General features: G+C 35.3%; 1 protein-coding gene across 1 annotated transcript in view; it reads left to right on the forward strand.

Annotated features, from left to right (window-relative positions):
* The window catches only part of HDAC9 (histone deacetylase 9), a 930,736-nt gene that overhangs the window by 625,562 nt on the left and 280,117 nt on the right, over positions 1-25,057 (forward strand). Inside the window, exons 16-17 of the mRNA XM_057504568.1 lie at positions 10,691-10,868; positions 20,956-21,089. Of these exons, the coding sequence (XP_057360551.1) occupies positions 10,691-10,868; positions 20,956-21,089 (312 nt within the window). The remainder of the gene's footprint in view (positions 1-10,690; positions 10,869-20,955; positions 21,090-25,057) is intronic.

Here is a 25,057-nt window from a genome sequence, read left to right on the forward strand (position 1 = left end):
GTGGGGGTTATGACTCCTTCTTGCTTTTGAGGTGGGTGGTGAGAGAGGGGACCAGCTGTCCTTGGCCTGTTTCTCTGTCCCAGTGCTGAGGAGGCACGCTGGCCAGGTGGGCCCCTGAGTGGAGGCCTGTGGTAACTTTTTCCAGGTGCACTCGGGCCCCAGGTGGGACGCACCCTACTGACTCCGAAGATCATTAAAGGCAGTGCTTTTGGTGCTACATAAACATTCTGTAATGAAGCCTGGGCCTCACTGGTAGAAGGTGGCGGCAGACCGTGTCCCTGGGATTTGGGTGTCTGTTGGTCACCTGCTTACACACCGGGGAGTTGGCTCTGCCTGCCAGGTTTGATCATTGGGGGTTTCTCAGCCTCTGCGGTGGCTCCTGACGGAGCAGCCTCCGCATGTTCATTACTTCTCCAGCCTCTGCTGGGAGGCCTGGCCTCCTTCAGGGTCGAACTTGGGCTTAGCGATTTGTATTTTCCAGGAGAGAGAACTTTGTATCCCTTATTTCCCAAAATGGACACCTTCCTAATGTTTTTACTTTTTAGAAATGCTTAACAGTGTCGCTACATTTTGGATACATCTGTTAAATCATTTAAAGGGAGGTAGATGTTTTGCTTCGTCTGTGCCACTGCCAGGCTCATGCGGGAGCTGACACCAGTCAATCTCTCCTTTGTCTCGCCTGGGATGGAGGTGGGGACAGGAGGCCTGACTGCCTGGCTTATGGAGCTGAAACAATGGGGCCCACTGAAAACTGGATGTTTTATAGCACTTCACAAATCTCTCTCGCCAGCTTTCTCTTTTTCTTTGTATAACTAGGCAGTTTTCTGTGATATTTCTGGGATGTTTGAGACTTCACACATAACCTACATGGGCTTTACCCACTGACATAACATGGAGCTGCTAGGATTCCTTTAAAAGCTTATTCGCATGCTTTGAGAGCAGACCTTTCTTAGCTGACCGTAGGGACTGTCAGAGTCTGGGAAACCAAGCTTGGGCAAGCAGCTCATTGCTTCTTGACGTCTAGTTTCCCAAGGCAACTGTGCACAGGACCACCAGTGCTGCTAACAGGTAGGTGAGAGACTCTGACATATGTAATTTCAAATGCTTCTGGAGACTTCTGCCTGTTCCTGCTTATTTTTTCCTTCATCAGTAGCCTGATTAACCAACTTCTCCAGAACCTATGACTTACCTCCTTTTTGTAGGGTCTGTTGTATGTTAAATGTTTGGCTTTCATGGTTTATAACAACCTTTCTTGAGGGTGCATTTAGCCACTGACTGACCCTCTCGTCCAGTGGAGGCCAGGGCAGGAGGGCTGCCTGTTGGTGGCCTCAGGGTGTGCCCTGTGGGGAGGTGCTTAGCATTGTTTGATTTATGACCATTGACAAAATAGATAGGTATGTGGATTTTAAATTTAAAGATATTAAGATTTAATTTGCTGAAATTTATTCTGAGGGGATATTTATAATGTACTTTTTTAGATATCTGTATTTTATCAGCTTGCAGTGTAATGCTTGTTTTCCCTGAAAATATCAAATAAGATTGTGTATTTTTGAATGAGCAATAATTAAAAATGAAACAAAGCAAAACAAAAAAACTTAAGTTTTTATGGCTAGATAATATTCCATTGTATAGATATACTATATTTTACTTATCCATTAATCAGTTGAACATTTGGATTGTTTCTACATTGGGCTATTATGAATAGTGCTGCTGTGAACATTCATGCATAAGTTTTTGTGGACATTTAATTTTTCTTTGGTATATACATATTATTGAAATTTCTGGGTCATATGGTAGCTCTACGTTTAACTTTTTGAGGAACTGCCAAACTGTTTTCCAAAGTGGCTGCAGCATTTACCTTCTCAATAAGTGTATGAAAGTTCCAAGTTCTCCACATCCTCACCAATACTTGCTATTATCTATCTTTTTGATTATAAACCATTCTAGTTGGTGAGAAGTTGTGTCTCGTGGTTTTGATTTGTGAATCCTTGAAAGCTAATGATATTGAGTATCTTTTCATGTGTTAATCAGCCATATGTATAACTGTTTTAGAGAACTGTTTATTCAAAAACATTTTTTTAGCAGTTTAAAAGAATATACATTTATTATAGTTCTGTAGATCAGAAGTGCAATATGGGTCTCACCAGGCTAACATCAAGGCATCAACAGGCTGTGTTCCTTTTTGGAGAGGCTGGAATAAGGAATTTGTTTCCTTGCTGGTTCACAACGTTGGTAATTCAGTTCCTTGCAGTTGTAGGACTGAAGTCTTCATTTCCTTGCTGCATGTCAGGTGAGGGCCATTCACAGATTCGAGATGCCACTTGGATTTCTTACTTGAGACTCCCCTCCTGCATCTTCAAAGCCAGCAACAGGGTGTCCCTGTCAAGCTTCACGTCTATCTTCCTCCAGCTTATCTCTCTCACTGCAGCCTGGATAGGTTCTTTACTTTTATGCACTTGTGATTAGATTGTGCTAGAAACTTTGTTTTTAAATTGTATTTCTTTTTATTAATGAGTCATAAGAATTCTTTGTTGGGTATATGTCTCTTTTATCAGGAATACAGTTTAAAATTATTTTCTGATTTGTGGGGTGTATATTTACTTCACGATGTCCTTTAAAGCATAAAGGTTTTTCCTCTGTGTCTAACTTATTTTGGGGTCACTCCTTTGGGTTATCTAATAAGATTTATTCCTGTATTTCTAATAAGACTTTAATAGTCTTAGCTTTTATAACCCATTGGAGTTAATTTTTCTGCATGGTGTGAGGAAGGGGTTCAGTTTCATTCTTTTAAATGTGGATATGCAGCTGTTCAAGTTCCATTTGTGACAAAACTGTCTTTTCTCCATTGAATTGTCTTAGTACCATGGTGAAAATCAGTTATATTTAAACTTAAATAATTGACTTCATATACATTCTTCTGCTTGCTTTTTTCTCTCAACAATTTTACTGTAGGCTTATTATTCATCTTCACTTTTACCCAGTATTAGTGTATTTTTCTTTAAAGTGGTTGTAACAATTCATTCTCCTACAAGCAGTCTAAATTTCTCTTGCTCTTTATTTTCACTAATGTTTGGTTTTAGACTTTAAAGTTTCTGATCTAATGACCATATAGTAGTAGTATCTCATGTTGGTTTTAATTTTCATTTTCTTGATCATCACTGAGGTTTCTAGTCATATATTGGCTTATTGAAATGTTTCATTATCTGGGAATTTCCTTGCATACTTGTTGATTTTTCTCTTCTTATTTATTTTTCAGAGTTATGTATGTAGTGTAGACAGTGAACATTGTTTTATGCTATGCCTTTCAAATATTTTGCCGGCAGTTTACCTCATCTTCTCCCTTGGGCACAGTGGTTTTGACCCAGGGCTCTGGCCAGCCATGATTTACCTGGATTTGAATTATTTCTGAACTTGTGCCAGTACCTAAAGTGGTGCCTGTTGTGTGTGCCTGTGTCTGAAACAAAGCAGTATTTGGGTTGAGGAGAGAGCTAGGGCCCTTCTCCCCAGCCCCAGTCATTAGGTCCCAGTGAAGGGGCTGTGGACCCCCAACTTCAGGCCCTGGTGGGTGCTCAGTGGCAGTCAGGTGCATTCTAGACTGTTTAGTCTCTTTTCCACCAGGGCTTGTGTTTTTCTGGCTTATGTGAATTCCTTTCCTCAAGTTTAGAATGATATTCTCCACAATTTTTCCTAAAAAATTTTAAATTGTGTATTTTACATTTCAGTTTGTAATTCATTTTTTATTTCTTTTTTGTATGTAGTATTATGTAGTTATGTAAATTCATTACTGCCCTTAGGGATAACCAGATTTCCCAGCATCATTGATTGACATTCCTTGTTTACTTACTACTCTGTAGGTCGTTTCTGTGATATATGGAGTTACCATATACTCATGGGTCTGCTTCTGGGCTCTCTTTTCTATTTCATTTATATATTCTTATGCTAATATTTTACTGTGTTAAATAATTAAGTCTTTAGTATATAAATATCTGGTTGGGCCTGTCTCCCTAACTTATTCTTTATTTTCATATTTTCAAAGTTAATTTGATCAGTTCTATGCCTTTTTTCTCCTATACAAAATTTAGAATCATCTGAAACATTCCAAAAATTACAATTTGGGAAAAACTGAATATATCTTTCTTTCACAGAATATAGTTCATCTATTCATCTACACACAATACATTTATGACTATGATGTGATCTTTTTGATACTGTTCTTTTTCAGTAAAATATATATAACAAAATATTACCATTTTAGCCATTTTTAAGTGTTTAGTGGCATTAAGTATATTCACATTGTTGTGCAACTATCACAACCCATCTCCAAAACTTTTTAATCTTCCCAAATTGAAACTCTGTACCCACTGAACAGTAACTCTCCATTTCTCCCTCTCCCCAGGCCTGGCAACCACCATCCTACTTTCTGTCTTTATGAATGTAATTACTCTACGTATGTCAGATAAGTGGAATCACACATTATTTGTCCTTAGTAACTGGCTTATTTCACTTAGCATAATGCCTTCAAGGTTCATCTATGTTGTAGCACATATCAGAATTCCCTTCTTTGTTAAGGCTGAATAGTATTACATTGTAAATATTGATTCTTTAAAGTTTGTTGACACTTGCTTTATTGTATTTGTCAGTTTTGTAATTGTTATGTGTGTACCTGAAAGAGTGTGTGTATGTGTATCAACTGCAAAATTTAAAATATCTCCAATCTAGTGAATTGTGCTATTCAAATCTTCTGTAACTTCTTGTTTTATTATAAATTTTATATCTCCTTCCATGATCTGGATTTTTCAGTTTTTCTTTTTAGCTCTGCCAGTTTTTACTTTTTATATTTTTGAACCTGTGATATTAGTTTTAAAGTTATATTTTGTACTTTGTATTACTTTGTACGTACCCATATAGAGTCTCTAATATTTTTCCCCTAGGGTCTGTTTTGTCTGTTTTGAACATGGCTGTGCAAGATTGCTGCTGGCTCTCCTTTCCTTCAGTATTTTCCTTATATGTCTTCATAGGACCTTTTAATTTAATCTTGCTCTGCCAGAGAATATATAGCCCTTCTATTTTTTAAATTCAATTTGACTGTCTTCATCTTTTAACTGGTAAATTGAGTGCATTCACATAAACTGAGTCTAGTGTTATATGGGCATTTGTTTCAAGCATCCTATTTTGTGAATTATATTTGTTCACCTTTTTCAATGCTTATTTTTTTCTACATTTTTTTTAGTTTGTTCTTGGTTTTGCTTCCTTTTCAAAATTTTTGCTCTACTCTAAAGTTACACACATTATTTCTATTTATTTAATAGCTACTTCTAAATTACTAACATGCATGTTTAGCTTTAAAAAGTCTAAAATTAACCAATATTTCTACACCCATCCTGAATAATACAAAGACTTTAGAATATATAAATTCCCACTAGCTTTTGGCATCTTACAAGATAACTTCTAGGAATATTTATAATCCTAATTTTCTGTAAAAGCAAGACTTTTGAATTTCAGAACACTGTGAACCAAAAGGAAAATACAATTTTCTCTTACTGCTAAAAAGGAGGAATATATGTTCTTTAACAAAATGGCTTTAGAACTAGAATCTTAGTATTTTTTTCTAATTTTTTCTATGGATTTTTTTTTCTTTTAAGTGATCTTTTAAGCTAATTCAAATAATTCTGATTATTTCAAAGGTTAAACACTATAATTTTTTTATTTTTGTATTTGCTCTTGCTGAAATTTCATGTGATACTGATTACAGCACACAAAGAGTAACCACCCACATGTTCTGGAAGTAAATGTAACCGTCCAGAACAAAAGGAAAAACCCAGGAGCGCAAAATAGGTCCCGGGGCCGTAGCAACAATACAGTAGGACTTTTTTGCCTTTCAACGGAAATTTCAACAGTGTTTTGAATTTCTAACAGAAACAAAACCAAAAATAACTGTTACAAAAAAAGTAGAACCTTGAAGTCTCCTCAGTTCAGGACTTTGTCACCTCATAATCTCCATTAGAAAGCCAGCTGCAAATAAGTATCTTACTCTGAGCAAAACTATTGTGCTTGTCAGAGAACAAGACCTAGTCCTACCCACTTTCCAAATAGATGGCGATGCCTTAGAGAGAGCCCCCATGACGGCAGTGTCTTATAGGCATCAGTGAAAAATTTGTAAAACAGGTGCATAGTAACTTCTGTGAAAGCAGTTTGCAGTTTTTATCTGTGGTAGGAGGCAGATGGTATTCAGGATTAGTGTGATCTTTGACCATTTCATATCAGGAAACGTTGTCCTAACACATCTTAGTAACCTGAGAGAAATTCCCTGAAAGACAGTCTGGTACAGTAACCCATCAAAACCAAGTCCCCAATGAAAGCACCTGAAAAAAGAAAGACTAATAAATGCATAAGAATCATACTATAGTATATTTAAAATATATTTTAATCAAAAGTCCTGTTTCGGGGGGAGGGCATGTTTATTATTCACTTAATGGGCATGACACACTTTCCAGTGGGGCTCAATTGATGAAAGGTCAATTTGGGTATCCAGTTTTTAATAACAATAGTTTCTGAACTGTTCAACATTTTATTTTTCTGACAAAGCAAGAGAGAAAAATGCACTTTCACACTTACTTAGAAATATGGAAAATAACCACAGACAAAATTATTTCTTATTAATATTGCGAATAGGAAAAAATGTTTAGTGAAACACTTCAATAAATTAGTTACAACAGAAAAATATTATTTCAGTTTTCAGCCTCAAGCGTAAAACATTTTATTGATGAGGAATAATATCTATTGGTAATAAAAATGGTTTAGGATTTTGTGATACTTTGGTGATTAATATGTACCATAATAATGGTTTGCCTTACTAGATTGTCAGATTTGCCCTATACATTAAAATTTATGCTTCATGTATAAAACTGTATAATTATAGTCAACTCTTTTGAAAGTGAATGAACTTTTCTCTCTTCTATAGTCCTTTTTTGGCAGAATATTCAAATATTTGACTCATGTCTGCTGTAAGGTCCATGATTATGAATCCATCCTAAATAAGTGTTTAAAAGGTTTCACTGTTTATGTTAAATAGCATTTAACACTTTTCTTAAAGTGTTAATATAGGTAATATGCAGAAAGTTTGGAAACCATATAAAATTTTAGGAAAAAATAATCCTCAGATTACTCATTTCCTTCATTATCTCTTGGCTTCAACACTAAATAATTTCAGAGTGTTGTCCTTTGATGATTGTTTTGTTTGGTCTCTATTTTCTTGTATTTTTCATTAACCATTCCTTGATTCTTTTATGTCATGATTGCTTATTATATGCTTTCTTATATTATCCTTACATTGTGATCTTAAGACTATGTATTTCCTTTCTGTGCATTTACTTGTTCAATTTATGTTTTTCAACACCCGCTATGTGTGAAACACTGCATAGGAACGTATGAGTCAATATGCAGAGCTTACATCCTTATGTTACTTACTAACTAGTGATATAATGCTCGAATTTTGGGTGTCAACCCTCAAGGAGCCATGCTTAATTCACTCTCTTGTCTGTGCAACCCAGCATGGAATCTGCTTCCTTCTACATGCATGATAGATATTGGATGGACACTTGTGTATGAGGAATAAGTAACTACTATTGAACAAATAGTTATTTGCCTATTATCTATATTGCCATATTCCTAATAGTCTACTTATTGGATAAGTAGGATTTTGCTTGCCTGGTTCTAAAGTTCTGTATTAAAATGTAACATTTGTACCATGCTTAGGAGTTGGTGGACTGTTATCCCATTATCTTAAAGGGTTCCTGTGAAGCCCAAGTGAAATGATAAATACGCTTTCTTTAAAAAGAAGGAAGGTGGTGGTGTAAATTTATATGGAGCTCTTATAGTATTGAGTTATTCATTAAGAGATTAAACACATAGTAACTTCAGTCATCTAAAACATGGTTACGTTATGGGAAAAAGGCATGGTCTTTAATCTCAATGCACAAATAATCATTTAGATTCAAGAAAGCATAAGAAAAGATATAAAATGCCACAGAAAATAAGTTCACAGATGAGTTACGTTCAGTTTCTGGTTCAGATAGATTTCAATATTATACATGGAGAGAGAATTTCTCTCTCTCTCTCACTGTATCTAGAGTCGTCCCCCCACTTCACCTAGCTAATTCAGTTTATCCTTGATGTTTCAAATTAAACAGCACTTCCTTAGATGGAAGTTCACTCAACCTTTACATCAGGTTCTTCTTCACAGTTTTTCATGGCATTCTGCACTTCTCCTGTATAGCATTCATTATATTTATAATAACATTATACTTAGAAATATTTAGTATCTGTCTCCTCAGTAGACAATAGATATAAAAAGGCTCAAGACATCAGCAAAGTGTCTGGCACAGAATTTGAGCTCAAAAGTAGTTATTGCTGCAATAACTCTGACTTACGGAAGATTAAGGCAGGGAAAAAGAGAAAAAGTGTGATGGGAATGAAATGGAAATGGAAAGCACATTTAATGTGGAAGCTTAGAAAGTTCTATGTAGAATTTGAAGTGGATCTTAGAGAATGTGTATGAGTGCTGAGTGTGAAGCTTCATAGACACACCTAGAGGGGACGATGCAGAAAAGACAGATTTGTGGAAGCACAAATGATCAGGGCCAGCATATTCATTAGACACAGTAGACACTAGGACCAGAATTCATAATACTTAAAGAGGCTCACAAAATGTATTAAATTTTAATGTTTCAGAAGAAAAAAATGAATATTATAATAATATATAATAATGACTCCAATGAATGCCAAAGTAAGCATAAAATATAATTTTCCATATTGCTTTTTAAGGAGGAAGGGGCCCCCAAAAGCCAAAAGTGCCCAGGGCCTGTGGAAGTCATGACGCAGGTCAGGGGATGGTATTGGTTATATGTAGATAGGATTTTGGCTGGAACCTGGAAGAGGAATAGAAGACTTAACGTGAAGAATGCAAATTGACCTCAGATCAAGGAGAACCCAAGTGACAGGCTAGGGAGTTTCTTCAAACATTGGTTTACTTTCAGAGATTTTTGCAATACAGGAGGGCTTTGGGAAGAGAATTCTAGCAGGAAGGAATAGGATGGAGTTAGTCTTAGAAATTGGGTGATCAATCAAGGGTCTTTGCATTAGTTTAGATGAGGGTTAAAGATGATGTTACTGTAGGAAGAGACTCAGAGAATGTATATTACAAACATTCAGGTATTTTATCCTACAATATGCATTTTAGATCATATGCAGAAAATTCCTTTACCCCATAGAAAATCCCAAAGTCATAATTACACACTTACATTCTTTCTGATTGTAAGGTCCATGAAAGGAGGGACTATGTCAGCTTTACTGCTGCATCCTCAGGGCATTGAACATGGAGACACTCAAGAAAACAGGGGTTAGACTTTTGTAAAGAAAAAGTATATGTTTTTTGTTTTATGTTTGTATGTTTGTATGTTTTATGTTTGTATGTTGATTTGTTAGCATTCTAAGTGAATAACTTGTGTATTTAGGATGTACCAAACCTTGTGCTAGAAATACAAGATGAGTATCACATACAATAATTTGTGTTGGATGCTATGGGGGTCCCTAACCTAACAGGAAGGTTAAGGCAAGGCCTCACTAAGAGGTAATGTTTGCATCAAGCCTTGAAAGAGTAAATGCTATCCAGGCAGATCAAAGCAGAAGGGCATGCACATTTAAAAAATTATGGGAATTAGACTTGTATTTAAAAGACTTTGTTAACCTTTTAGAGGAGCAGTTTCCTAATCCATGGCATGTGATAATCATCTTTTGTATCACTGTTCATCTACTTTCCACATTTGTTGAGACCATGGAAAAGAAAAGAAACATAAAAAGCAACCCAAGGTTATGAATTCCCTGATGTTGAAGAAAGAGGAAATATTTACTGTGTAATATCGATAGTTAAATTAGCTGCCTATCTGTGTTATAGAGGTGGTCTTTTTTGGAGACAGAAGAATAGACTAAGTGACTTTTCCAGGAGCTTCCAGACTCTGGCTCTTTGATTGGGTAACTTGAGAAGTATGAAAAATGATACTATTAAATCACTGAGATTATATTTAATACTCTGTAATAGAAATAAAAACCTTTTATAGCATTGAGATTATACCATATATTTGAAAAATTCATTGTTCTATATACCATGATATGAAGACTGAAACATCAAAATATAGCCACTCAGTTGATAATATTTGGGCTCCTATTATTTCATCACCAATATTACCGAAGTAAATCCAAGATAGAATTTTCAGAATTGAGCCCTTTTGGCAATCTAAATGCAGTTGAATTGTTCTCCCACTTTCTGTTGCAACAATTCTGGGGCTGTATTCAAAATGTTGGTATCGAGATAGGAAATGAGTCTAAGTTGATGTTCCTCTTGAGGTTAAAGGTCTGTTTCTTTCAATCAGTCCAAACTGACAGGCCTCCTGCCATCACCTCCTCCTTAGGCAGGCAGACAGGCCCTGGCCGTCAGTGTGAAAACATCTGTTGAATGAATTTATTGACTAGATCTTGTTTTTCCTCTCCCTTTCTCTATTTTTTTTTCTTTTTCCTTCACACCGTTTATTATGTCTCTGACCTGATGAACTTAATTTGTTTACATGTCACTCTCAGTGTCCCCCTCAATGCTTGTCTCATGTTTCTTTCTACTGTGCTCTTTTCTTGGCAACAGCCCTTTCTGGAGCCCCAGCACGCACGTGCGCTCTCGGTGCGCCAAGCTCAGCTGGCTGTGGTTGGCATGGATGGATTAGAGAAACACCGCCTTGTCTCCAGGACTCATTCCTCCCCTGCTGCCTCCATTTTACCTCACCCAGCAATGGACTGCCCCCTCCAGCCTGGCTCTGCAACTGGTAGGAATCCCTAAAGACTTTCCCTAATAGGCAGGCTAAATGCATGGTTCTTGTAGGATTAAACGATTTAAATGCTCTGAATAACTCCAAGAGCAGAACGCTCCACTTTAACCCAATGCAACCCAAATTTTATGAGGTTATATTGGCCACAAGACAAACAGCACATCTGATAAATCTTAGGCTTAGTATTAATAGCCTCATAAATTGTTATCATTCAAGAGCCTGGAAAACACATCAACAGGTGCATGGGTCCCTTTTGGAAACAAAAATCCCTACAACATTCTTTAACAGTGTTCCTCAGTCTCTTCCTTCTATTAGTCTAGGCCCACTAGGAAATTTATGATGGTTGGTTTCATTTGACTCTAAAGGAAGCCTCTCCTCAACTTTGTTTTTCTTGTTTTGTCTGTTTCACTGTTTTCTTCTGACTTTCCATACAAGTGACTCATGGGAGATAATGGTGCCAAGGCAAACCTTGGTCGGTTCTACATACGTTAGTTCCATTTCCATTTGTTATGGCATCTCCGGGTGGGCTATTTGACCAACCTCTTCCTTTGCCTACAGCTGTGTTGGTATTTCAGAACAACCTGACTGTGCAGGAAAACCAGATAATTCCAAGGCCAGAGGGAGGTCAAGTCTGGAACATACATAAAGAAGGGGTGTTTTTTCCTCTATAAGGGGACTGTGCTATAAATGCCTATGTGGATAAATTCTGTTTTCTGCCTGATGGACACCTTTCTTGTCCCATGCTCACAAACTGTGGCCAATAAAATGAAAGATATTACAGCCCCAAGGGACTCATAATTTAGATGCAGCAGGGGACAAATTCATATGTACTTTCCCCCAAAGGCTCTCACAGGTTATCTGATTTAGTTTTGAATCTGTTTTCAGAATTCAGGTTTGTTTTGTGGAGCTTCTGAGACCTCATGTGACCCTTTGTGCTTGGAAAAGTTAAACTTTTTCTGAAATCACATTCCCAAGCTTTGATACCATCTTTACTTAAAACTCAATGAATAACAAAGCCAAATTATTTGACTTTGACAGACATCTTTAATAAGTTTGCATAGAAGCTACCTTTTATAATGTGTTATATCACAAGACAACCTTCCATACTAGAAGCTACAGGGTGGATATATTTGGATATACTTCTTTTACCACATAAGCCAGTACCTCTGATCCTTCTACTTGGAGCACAGCAGACCTTCCCTGGTATCCCAGATGACCCAGTACTGGAGCCCAGTGTGAGCAGAGGCTCTTTGGATCAGTCATTCCTGATTCTATCCCTGGTCTTCAGAGAGGTTTTACTCAGAGCCAGATACTTGACATAGAGGAATACTTTTATAGATAGTTGGAGCAGTAGCCTTTATGAATTACATACATCTCAGTTCTTTTTCCTGAAAGTGTTTTTTATTCAGCCATAAGCTTTCAGAGAACACAGAGTAGCAACTCTCCTATCATAAGCCATTTCCATTCACTCAGAATCATTTCCTGAATTTAAAAGTGAGCTTAATTTATAAATTCATGGTGCTGTTCCCATGTGTGCTGCTCTCCACTATTGTGATCCTACCCACAGATTTTCTTTTCTTAGCTAAGAGGGGCAGCCCTACCCTGATGTGCTTGGTTTCCTCTGCTTGTATATGTCCCTTCAGTATAAATGAAGCAAGGTCTCTTAATATGAGAACCATCCTTCCAGTTTGATAAAACAGTGTTGCCAAAGGTACAGGGTTTGTTGACCTTAGAAGAACCCAGGTCAAAGGGTGGACTGCACACCTAATAACATAAGCAAGACATAAATATAATCTATTCGTTCAGACTAAAGATGGTCATTTCAGATGATAAGATTCTTTCTCATAATGTCAACATCCTAGTATTTATCAGATTTTATAATATTCCAAACACAAATAAGCAAAGAAATGAATTTGAGATTATTTTCATGTTTAATGGGCTTAATGAGGCACATTTCTTGCCTAATCAGAGATTATATAAACTTATGTTTAAAAAATTTAGGATTTTGTACTTAATAAGCATTTTATTTAATAAAATATTATTTTAAAATTAATAAAAATAAAAAAATAAAATAAATAAAATTTATTTGTTTTAGTTAAATAAACTAATATTCACTTATACAGTATATATATGTCTGTATCTAAAATATAGTTACATATATAAACACTTATGAATTTACTAGTTAACATTGAAAACACTGAAAGTTACTTTGTAATTATTCTGATTAAAGAATGACTAAGTGATTTCAAGGTTATATCTAAAGTAGAGAAAAACCTTCTTATTGTCTTATTTGACCTTTAAAATGTTGTATCCGAACACTTAGATTCTTAAAATCAAAATGCTCAATTTTTTATATCATGCAAATTATATAATTTATATGTCCACCAATAGCCCCTCCACTGTCATTGAGATTAAAAATATGTATTTGCTTGGTGACTTTCGTGTAGTACTTTTCCAAATCCAAAGGAAATGAAATGCACATCTTCCTTCTGCTTCTCCACATATTGTCTGGCTTTAATCCAAACTTAAATTTCCCTATAACCTGTACACTCTTATAATCCACATGATTGCAAAATTCATTTTTGTGTTTCTAATGATCTCATTTTAGAGGTGAACTTTTAAGGCTTTCAACTGTAGTATGTTTGAGAACAAATATTCTTATATTTGTTGAATATACATTAAAAAAAATCAAAAGTGACTTTCAAGTGTGTTTTTTGGGAATATTTTGTGGGGGTTTTTTCCCCCAAAAAAGAAAGTCACAATATCACACACTCAGTAGTTGTTCCACTAAAAAGTAAGAAAAACAAACACATTGTCAAGAGAGGTGATCTGCTTAAATCCATTCTGTAACAGCTTGCTTTGTGGCACAGCTAACAAGTTATTTGATACCAAAGTCACATAATTTTCAAGGCACACCATTCAAACCTTCACCCTCCATGTGGGTCCTCAGCGGCCACCTGAAGTAGCCACACGACCCTCTTTGGGTAAAGAACAAAACAATGTTCCGGGGGAAAATATTAGTCTGAGTTCAGTCAGTTGTTGAAAGATGAAAGTCTTCCGTCCATTTCCTGTTAGGTCATGAATGGACTAAGGAACAGAGTAAGATGTAGCTACTACCTGATGGCCCTACAGAGAGCCCGAGGGAAGGCCTTTCCAGGGTGGAGAAGAGCCTGTGATTGTGCAGCTGCGGGGGTGATAAGACTGTGTGTTACAGAGCCAGGTTGCCACACAAAAAAGTGGATTTTATGTTATATTGCAATATGAGTAATATTCAATTTGAGAAGTGCTTTTTCTATTTAAAGATAAAGCATGCTGTTTATATGAATTCTGATAACTAAAGAAAGGGCAACATACTTTATTTTGTCTGCCATGGTCATCTCTTACATTTGACTACTTATTTCTAACAGATGAGGCTTGGCCTGTCATTCACAACAGTACACAGTAGATGATACAGTTTTGCTAGTTTCTAACAAACAGGATTCATTGAAACAAGAATTCAATGGGAAATACATTTGATTGGCTTTATCTCCCCTATCACCCAGTATGATTTAAGGTCTTTATCCCCCAACACTAGAATACTTTGCTTCATCCGTGAGTAAATTCTTTCTTTGTAACATTATCTTTTTAGTCAGCATCTAAAGTGAAATCGAATCATAGTGCTCAAATTAAACCAGCATTTGTGAAAGCTGTTAAAAATAATTTAGCTAAAATAAATTTTAAGTTGATGTTTAGGGGTTGGCACATCATGATAGAAAGTGAAATGTATTGAATATTTCATGTGACAATAGCAATAGTGGCTTGTTTTCCTATTTTCTCTTCTTTTCTTTCTTTTTTTAATGAAAGATGTTTTTCCAAGTCCGGCTAACTCCAGTTAATCCTTCAAGTTTTAGTTTATATGCTGTTTTCTTCAGAAAGCCTTGCTTAGCCAGCTAAATCCAAATTAATCTATTATGGTGCCTCATAACAAACTGGATTTTTTCCCTAAAAAATTGTGCTTACCTACTGATTTCAGGGATTGTGTCCCAGTAGGCTCTCCATGAGGGAAGAATATATGTTTTTTTTGTTCTCTCTAATCCTATCACTTAGGTACATGGATAGCACACATACTACCTGTCTCAGAATAGAGAGACTTATTTCCTTCGGGTAGATAACCAGTTTTGAAATTAATGACCTCAAATATATGTGCTTGAAATTTCTCCTGAAAATCTCCTCCAAAATTTGCTCATTTAATTCTCACTGAAGATGATAAAAATAGCTATCTTATTTATTTAGGAGACTGAATCAACTTGATCACATATAACATAGCATATATATATATATACATATATATATTAGTAACATATGAACATACATGTGTTTGTGTATATATGTTATTTTTTAATTAATTTTTTTTGTGTTTTCATGCCTGAGAATGTCACCTTATTACCTTCACACATACTTGGACATAGGCTTACTGGAGCACACATGTTTTTTTGTTTGAATAGTCTGGATATATAATCAGATGCTCACGTGTGTAGCATTGAGGAGAGGTCCGAGTTTAGCATTGAAGAGAAGTCTAAGGCCATTCTCATATATATTCCTTTGTGGGCAGCCTGTTCATTCTTTTCTGGAGCCTGATAATGTATTTTCTTGTTAATTTAAAAGAACAAATCATCTTTATGATGTGCATATGCAGTTACATGCTCATGCACGTCTTTCTCCTAATAGAAAAATTCTTCAGTTATTCCTATTAGTCAGTCTGATTTCCTCCTCAAGAGCATTCACAGCTTTTTAATTCAGTGGTCAATTCTCTAACCTCCATATTTTTCTATCTATGTGTACATCTCTAAGTTTGTGTTCAGTGGCACTGATCTGACTTCCTAAAGTCTAAGTTCCTTTTTTGTTTTCTCCAATATAGATTTTAATTTCACTCTTTTTTTAAATTTTTTATCTTGGTATCATTAATCTACAATTACAGAAAGAACATTATGTTTACTAGGTTTCCCCCTTCACCAAGTCTCCCCCACATACCCCTTCACAGCACTGTCCATCTGCGTAGTAAGATGCTGTAAAATCACTACTTGTCTTCTCTGTGTTGCGGAGCCCTCCCTGTGCCCCCAACACACTATACATGCTAATCGTAATGCCCCCTTTCTTTTTCCCCACCCTTATCCCTCCCTTCCCACCCATTGTCCCCAGTCCCTTTCCCTTTGGTAACTGTTAGTCCATTCTTGGGTTCTGTGATTCTGCTGCTGTTTTGTTCCGTCAGTTTTCCTTTGTTCTTATACTCCACGTATGAGTGAAATCATTTGGTACTTGTCCTTCTCCACTTGGCTTATTTCTAATTTCACTCTTAATTGTTTAGTTTCTTTGAAATCCTTACTTCTCTATCTTTCTTTTTAATCAAGAATTTAGCTTGATCTCTCCCTTTAGCTTTTAGCTCCTGTCTTATAGGGCCAATGTCTTTTGACATTTGAGGATGCCAAAATGTTTTCCCAAATCTTATTTTGGTTCATATAGTAAATCATGTTCATGAGCTAAATTATAGGAATAATGTTTCTGTAGCATATTCTCACAGGCCCTGTTTTTTTTTTTATTTTACTGTTGTTTGTTTCTTCTTTTTACTCATTCTTGAATGTAGAGAAATATTTCCAGATATTTTGCCAGCAAATGTAGTGAATTGTGTTTGATTTTACTTTTTGCCAGCTTACATGCAGGTTGAATGGCAACACTTAATCCAATTCCTAGGTTTTAACAGACTTTCAGATAGTGTTCTTTGGAAGGCCTAAGGTAGGATTTCTTCTACCCACTTCTTTTTAGCTGTCTGATACTCTGATAAGATGATTTAAGTAAAAAAATGTAAGTCTTAGAAAATGCTTCTTCTTATCAGAGGCACAATTTAGCAAATTTTAAACCGTCATTTTTGGATATTTCATCTGCTTGCTGAACCAATCAGATTTCTTACATAATTAAAAATCACACTACCTGGTACTTCAAGTGTTCCTGTTAAAAGATACGAATATTAGAGGTGTTAGAATGTAAAGAATATAGTAGAAATAGAAAAAATAAGGCACAATAAGCCTTATGGAAGATTAGAATTATGGATAGAAAGTACAACATATGTTTTGGGTATGATATGGAGGTTCTAAAAAAACATGTCATGTAACTATATTTTACATGCTTCATCTTTACTACTAGATCATCTTTACTACTTGATTTTATATACATATATGTGTATATATATTTTAATGTTATATATATTATGTATATATACTTTATAATATATTATTTTATATATGTTATATATATATACTTTATAATATATATATATTATTCTGTACAAGATGTTTAATAAGTGTTGTTGAACAAATACTCTGGAAAGGTATAAAACCACAGGCAGTTCCCTTAGTTGTAATATGAAGTTGAATGTTAAAACCTGGAAATCAGATTCAAGAGTTTTAGGTCTGAAGATTCTAGATTCAGCTTTCCTAACCGACTAAGGTGGACTCGGCCTAACAGTGTCATATGAGGCTGGGTATAAACTTGAAGACATGAATGGATTCTGTGGCTAAATAATGATTTAACTACATATAATGATTAAGAAAAGGAAAAGGCACACACTAGGTGCTGCAAATACTTATCTCATTTAAGAAACCTGAAAGCCTGAGAAAGCACGAAGTCCAGTCTTACCTAAAAAATTAACAAAAAATTTTAAGAGATATTTTTTTTTTTGTAGAAAATAGGTTACTAGGGTTTAAAATGCAGGCAAAGACTTTATGTTAAGATTCCTTTGTTCGTTTTTCCCAAATGCTAACTCTTGTCCCATTGATCAAGAGAGAGATTGATCCATTGGCTTATGTTGCAAGTGGTAACCAATGGGGCAGAAAGGGTCAAAGAAAAGTAGAATTCCATATGAATCCCAAAGAGAAGAGCAGGCTTGTTTCTCACCCTACAAGTCTGTTTCTAGAAGAAAACAAAAAAGGAAAAGAAAGGAGTGGAGCTGAAGGATGAGGTTAAAGTCTCTTCTTGAAGTCTACCTGTTAACACCTCATTGCTACATCATTAAGATGAATAAGTGATTTGGGGTTCCAGAATTTATTTCCCTTTAAATTCAGATGTCTTTCCAAGACCTCCTGCACTTTGTATTATAATCTCCAGATACTTAGCAATAACTTAGAGCTACCATAACCTCTTTCATATATATATATGTATATATTTTGGTGGTCTCTTATGGAGAAAATAGAAAAGGAGGAGCAGTTACTTTGGAGGTGACGTTAAATATGTCAAGAGATGAAATAACGAAAAAATTTAAGCAACTCATTAGAATCTGTACTCTTGAAGAATATATTTTCAAATGAGAGAAAGGCAGTATTTTTTGTTTCTGTGTTATCATTAATATATCTTTTATGTAGTTGAAACTATGGTTGAATTAGCAGTTCCTGTAATGTAATAGGAACTCACAAATACTTTATGTATCTGAATTGTGAAGAAATGTCTTACATATCTTTATTATTTTGAATGTCACATTTTATGCCTGCCTGCATTCCCTTCTGCCTTTCTACATATCTTGCTTTTGATTTTATTTAAGAATATTTATTCATCTCCTCTTTGTGCAAAAATGCCATGTAGTCCTATAAAAAGCTAAGTAAAATATATGTCTGTATTACAGGCACTTTCCTGTAGGAAGGCATGTAAAACATAAAATACTGATGAAGTAAGGCTGCAGAAACTTCAGGCGTCTGAGGAGATCCACCAGTTAGGTTCATCAAGGAAGGCTTTGTAGTGGAAATAGCTGACCTTGTTCTTCCATCTGATACATTAATTTATGCTTTTCACTCATTCATTAAAACTACATTTGAGGGCCTATTAATATTCTAAGCAAGCTTATAGACACTAAGAGTTCCAAGGTAAACAGTACAACTCTAGTCTGTGCTTTCATAGATATTAACAGATAGTGAAGAAAATGTATAATTAAAAAGATCACACACAACTACATAATTGTTATAAATGTTCTGAAGAAGACCTAGAAGAGGCTGTGACAGCATATAGTAAGAGACCTAATTTAGAGATTGCAGGGAATGCTTTATTGAGGAAGTGACATTAAATGGATAGGAATTAGCCACATGAGGGCTGCAGTTATGTGAGACAAGAAGGAAGGATTTTTGGCATAGATGGGACAGCATGTATGAAGGTCCCAAGGCTGTTAGGATTTTGATACTTTTGAGGAATGGGAGGTAGGCCTTTGTGGAAGAAATGGAGATCAAGGGAGGGAGCTTTATAAGAAGAAGCTGGAAAGGTGGCAAAGGGCCTGTCTATGTTTGCCTTGAGAAATTTGAATCTCATCAGTCAAGTCACCAAAGGATTTAACCAAAAGTAGCTACTGTTGAGGGGCAAATGGAACAGTGTGGAAGTCAGGTAGCCGGTTACAAGGCTATCTCAGGAGTTCAGATTGGAGATAGTAGTACCATGGGTTGTGTATAGTTTTGGTACATTGGAGATAAAAAGTGAGTGATTCAAGATGTGTTTTGGAGGAAAAACAGACACTACTTGTTGGTTCATTGGAGAGCAAGTGTCAAGAGGGTGCTAAGATATCTTGCACAAACAATGTAGATCATGAGGCCCTTTACAGAAATGAGGAATACTATGCAGTTTAAGATCATGAACTCAGATCTGAGACATTTTTCACTTAACAAAAGCCATGAGACGTCCAAGTGGAAATCTTGGATGGACAATTAAAATAGACAAATGTGCTAGTATACCACTCCAAAGAGAGCTCAGCACTGAGGATGGACATGTGTGAGTTGGGCATAGGAATACATTTTAAACCATTTGAGTCTTAAGAATGGATGTTATTTGGACCAGCAAAATGATATTTTTCTTATGATAACTTTTGCCATGTGGTTTCAAAATACATATGCCATTCTTCCACCTGATTTTAGTATACCCAGGGACAAATATTTTCCCCTCTTGAGTAATATTTCTCCACCATAATACTGTAAATCTAAGGTAGAATAAAATTGCATTAATTAATCTTACTTTTCAAACAGTTGCTGGTACTTAGTTGTTCTTGAATAGATAATTTTTGCTTTTTAATTTTATATCATGGATTCTACTGCCCTCAGTCCATGCACCCAGAGAAGGTAATTTGATGGTAATTTATTGGAATAGTTAATTGGCTAGGTAATTTCTTCTGTCAGGCAATTTTGAAACAACGTGTTTTCTCCTCAGGGAATTAGGTTAAAGGTGGAAATCTTTAAAAAATTAACCAGCATTACAATTATCATCTAATTTATTGCTTTAAAAAGTCCTATTTTATGTGTCCCTAATAGTTCATTTAATCACATTTTTGTAAACTCTTTCCCATCATAGTCTAACTGAAATATGAACTCTGTTAATGTGTAATAATTTAAAAGCAGATTTTATTTATTAAGTATTTATGTAATCTCTACTAAAGGTATTTCAGTTGACTTTACTCATTGTTTGAAAGAAGCACTTCAAATGTCCCACAATATCATGAGATGTATAATACCCATATTCCTTACAGATGGGCATGAATTATGAGATGAGCGCAGTAAGCAGAGAAACTGCACAACTTTGAAGGAATCGCTGAACAGAATAGGCAAGCTGTTGAAAAGTCTTCCAGTTTATCACAGGGATGTAGCTCTGATTTAAAGTGAGACTAGAATTGCTCATGAAATACATTCATGATTTAAAGAGTCAGCTCATTTTGTGGCTTCAGTGATACAATTTAAACCTTGACTGAATTGTATTATCTATCTAAAAATACTTCATTGTGATTTAAGATATGGGTAAAATTAGTCTTTTTTAAATTGAAGTCTAAGATATCACCCTCTCCATCACTTTACAGATTTACTAAGCTAGGGTCTGAGTACTGATTAATCCATAGGCTGACTTTTTTGTTTGAATATATATATAGATACACAAGACTAAATAGCCCTTACATGCTCTTGGAAATTTGCCAATGTGCATTGTTTCTCTATTTGTAAATTTACTTTTAAAAGATGCCATTTTTGGAGTCATCTATTAATATTGTCATCTAACTTGTATCGTTACCCTATCTTAATGCTGTTCCTTTGTCCTGAAGGAATTGCCTATGACCCTCTGATGCTGAAACACCAGTGCATCTGTGGCAGTTCCACCACCCACCCCGAGCATGCTGGACGAATACAGAGCATCTGGTCACGGCTGCAAGAAACTGGGCTGCTAAGTAAATGTGAGGTAATCCTGAATTGGCCACACTCTTTTACTTACTTAAATAAATCATGTAAAGAGGCCCTTATTCATTTGGGTAGTAGGAGAAAAATGTTAACCCTGTGGCATAAACACCATGATAAATGAACCATCATAGACACTAGTAGCACAGAACTCACCGACCTGACTCCAGGCTGGGCACACAGTAGGTATTCAGTCAGTGTTAGTGAACTGAGCAGCTGCTTGATGTGTGTGTGCCATTATTGCAGCCTGTTTCTTGGTATACCCATTAACATTCTTGTTTCCAAATAGGTATCATTTATTGAATTAATTTTATGAGAAACTCTTTGCAAATTGTTAAGTGCTAAATAGTTGCTTATTATTATAAGGTATATTTTGAACTCAAATATAGGCCAGTTTTGCTGCATAGAAATGAATAGATTTAAAGTATTAACTTCCCTTTTACCAAGAAAAGACTCTTCTTTTTATTGAGATTGTCAGTGTTTTTATATTTTTATGGTAGATGTTTGAATATTTTTATCAATATTTCTTTAAACTCACTTCTGTAGACTGAGTCCCATTTTTAATTTAGGAAAATCTACTATTCTAGGCTTTCAAAGGTTAAAAGTAAAAATGATATCCATTCAAAAAGGTTCCCATTGTCAGATTTGCAAAATAATAACCAACAGTTGTTTGTTTTTCTTGCTATAAATATCCATTGTTGCCTAAGATCCAGTAACATTCTATATCTGAGTATAAATCATTTTTAAAAGAAAAATATCTTTTGTGGATCTTTTCATATTACTTTAACATTTATTGGTCAAAAAATATTTTTTCCTGGGTCTGTATTATGTTCCAGACATGTTCTAGGGATTAGAATTACAGAATTTCACTATACAAAAAAACAAGGGTTCTTATAGACACAATTTATCATGTTGCTGTTTGGTTCTGTTGTCCATCTTGAGTGAAGGAAATCCAATATAGTTCTCACAAGTTTGGGGAGAAATTAAATGGGTAATATTTTGATAACAGTTATGCCATGAGGAAGCTGATCCATTGAGACCATACTAAATTCTCTATGCTCTGATAACATAAAGAAGCAATCTTTGGGGATGACTTTGGAATTAATTAATTTTTGGCAACCCATAAGTAGTCAAAAAAATTCCTATTCAAAGCCAAGGTTGTTTAAAGTGAATCTGTAAAATATTCCAATTGAAATAGAAGTGCCAAAACAGACAGAGTGTTTCTTAGTCATCTGTGCTTGCCTTTATTTGATAGTATAGTATGAGTTACATCAGGCTGATCCTTCTTCTCTGCATAGTAGCAAAAATAATTGACTTTTGAAGATGCAAAGTCATTCATTTCCTGTGTTTATTTTTGTGGATAAATTATTTTCTTCATTGATTTTCTCTTTTGAAGACAATATATATCATCTTATGGGGGAACTAATGGCTATTATCTTTATATCAAAGTACAGATAATGTTTATGGGTCATTCAGCTGCTGGGATTGTGAGTGAATACACCAGAGCAGTGGGCACAGATTTAATGTCATAACTTTTTTAATATGGTTTTAATAGAATTATCAAATGTTTTTTGTATTTAAAGTTTAGCTTTTGATTAAATGTATCCTTTCCCTAGAAACCCCAAAGGGAAGGAATTTGAGTTAGATTTATTTCTCTGGTTCTTTCCTGAATTAAAGTCTATTTTTCACCTTCTTGCTAGTAGCATCCATATTCTGTGGCATTGGCTTTCATGCTCTGGTACATTTTAGAGTTATCTTTAAGGTTTTCATGTTTTTTGATAGTACAGTTTGGAGGCCAAACCACTCTGTTAGTCTTCCCAGTCCCATATGGAATATGTAAAATAAACCAGAAAGGAGTCTTACTTGTGTTGAACTGGTCTTAATGGACATTTATTCATGAGAACATTCCTGTCTCACCTTGGCATCTATTATATGTCTTTCCCAGCTTGGCAGTCTTCCTGTCCTTTTGTCAGCTGAGACATTGCTGTTTACATTCTTTTACTTTTAGGTCTTTGTTATATACTGGAACCTTATCCCAATCACTCCAAATTCGTAGTTGTTGATCTCAGCCTTCAGATACATTATTAGATTGTGGTATTCCTTAGATCTGTAGAACACTGTGAAAGGAGCGAAGTGCAGAAATAAATGGAATGTAGTATGGTTCACACTAGTCTTAAAATTTAAGTCTGTTATCCTTTTCTGATTAGTCTTCTTTTTCACTTCCTCATAAATCACATTATTTTAGCCTTGTATTATTTGAAACCATAAAATACAGTGTATACAATAATGCCAGCTGATGTGACATCAGACCTAACGTGAAATGTCAGAAGCACTGTGGGGTCGATGGGAATTAGTCCAGCCCACGCTTAGTCAGCTAAATAAGAGTCTGTCTGGAAACAGTCACACAGGTAACAAATAGTACACTTGAAAGCTCAGATCAGCACATTTGTTCTTAATGAACACTGAGCACAAAAGTCTGATCCAAAACTTTGCAATAATGCAAATCAAACCCTCTTTCTCCTAACATAATTTGAGAGCACTTCACCAGGTGTTTGTTCTCTTAAGCGATAAAATTGTTGCCCATGTGTATTTGTTTGTTCCTATATTATCAAAGTATCTATGACTTTATGCTGATCTAATCATGGAATTTAATTTCTACAACCATTAAAAAACAATTAACTTTATGACACCAAGGAATTTAATGTTCTTTTTTCTGTGTGTGAATGATTTTATAAATATTCAAAGTGGAGTTTTAGAGATGATCATTAACTAAACAAATGTTATCCTTTTCTAGAGACATTCAGGTCTATATAAGATAATGCATAGTACTGAAAGGGATAAAACATGGAACCAAAAGAAACATGACTATTCTCTTTTGCTAATATCTATCTGGAGAGTAGTGGGGAGGGAACGTATAGTGTTTATTCCAAACCGGTTTAGCCCTCTGAGAAATAGGAGAATCTATTTCTTTAGCTGGTACTCTACTAATAAACACAATTGAAACAACTGATACATGTTCATTTTGAATTTTCTTTTAAAGTTTTTTCAACAAGTTAATTCTAATACACACATTTATTAATATATTATTAAAATTAATAAACTCTCTTGCAAGGATGCTAACCTTTCTATCTCAAGCCAGATTATTTCAAAATTTCAATACTATGAAAAAATACAACAAACCTTTTAGCAATTCACTAAAACTCATTACAATGAATTGCTGAAAAACCAGGAGAAAATCACACTGTAAGTAGCAATTGATCAGGTACGTGGTGGGTGCATTATCTAGTTGAAGAGGCAAGAAGTTTCCCATGTTAAGTCTTCCTGGTTAGTGTTTATGAGCCTTCTAAAGGGACAGAGACCAATAACAAGATCTTCCAGTTGGACTTAATCACTTTAAGGAAGAAATTAGGTTCCACCTTGGGTGTTAATGAATGTTTACCACGATGACCCAAGGATTTATGGAGAATCAGGCCTTTCTTTCTGAATTGTCTAGGTAGGACTATCAGGAAGTTAATGTCCAGCTCTGTATGTGTAAAGCATGCATTCCTGAGAGAGTAAAAATATGTCTGGGACTCCAGGAATTTGAGTGCCAGCCCTGGTGTTTAGGTCATCACTCTCTCCTGAGAAGTATGGATAAATTCTTCTCTTGGTTGTGAGAAATAAAAGCTCAGTTTTCTCAAAAGAGAGAGGAATTATTAGATTATATAGAAAAGAATATAATGGAATAGGAATATAACACATATAAGCTGGGTCAATGTATTTTTTCCCAACATGTAAATAGCAATTTATCATCTTTAAACACTATTTTCCTGCCACATCTGCTTAGCCACCCACAGTTAGTGATCAGTCTGTGCTTTCAGAAAAGGAATCAACCAAACTCTGTGGACACATAGCTGGTCAGAAAGCAGAAACCTGTGGCTAGATGAGAGACATTCGTTTATGGATTGTAGTGGTGCTCCAATGTTAGTATAT

This window comes from Manis pentadactyla, chromosome 7, assembly GCF_030020395.1.
Source record: "Manis pentadactyla isolate mManPen7 chromosome 7, mManPen7.hap1, whole genome shotgun sequence".
Lineage (NCBI taxonomy): Eukaryota > Metazoa > Chordata > Mammalia > Pholidota > Manidae > Manis > Manis pentadactyla.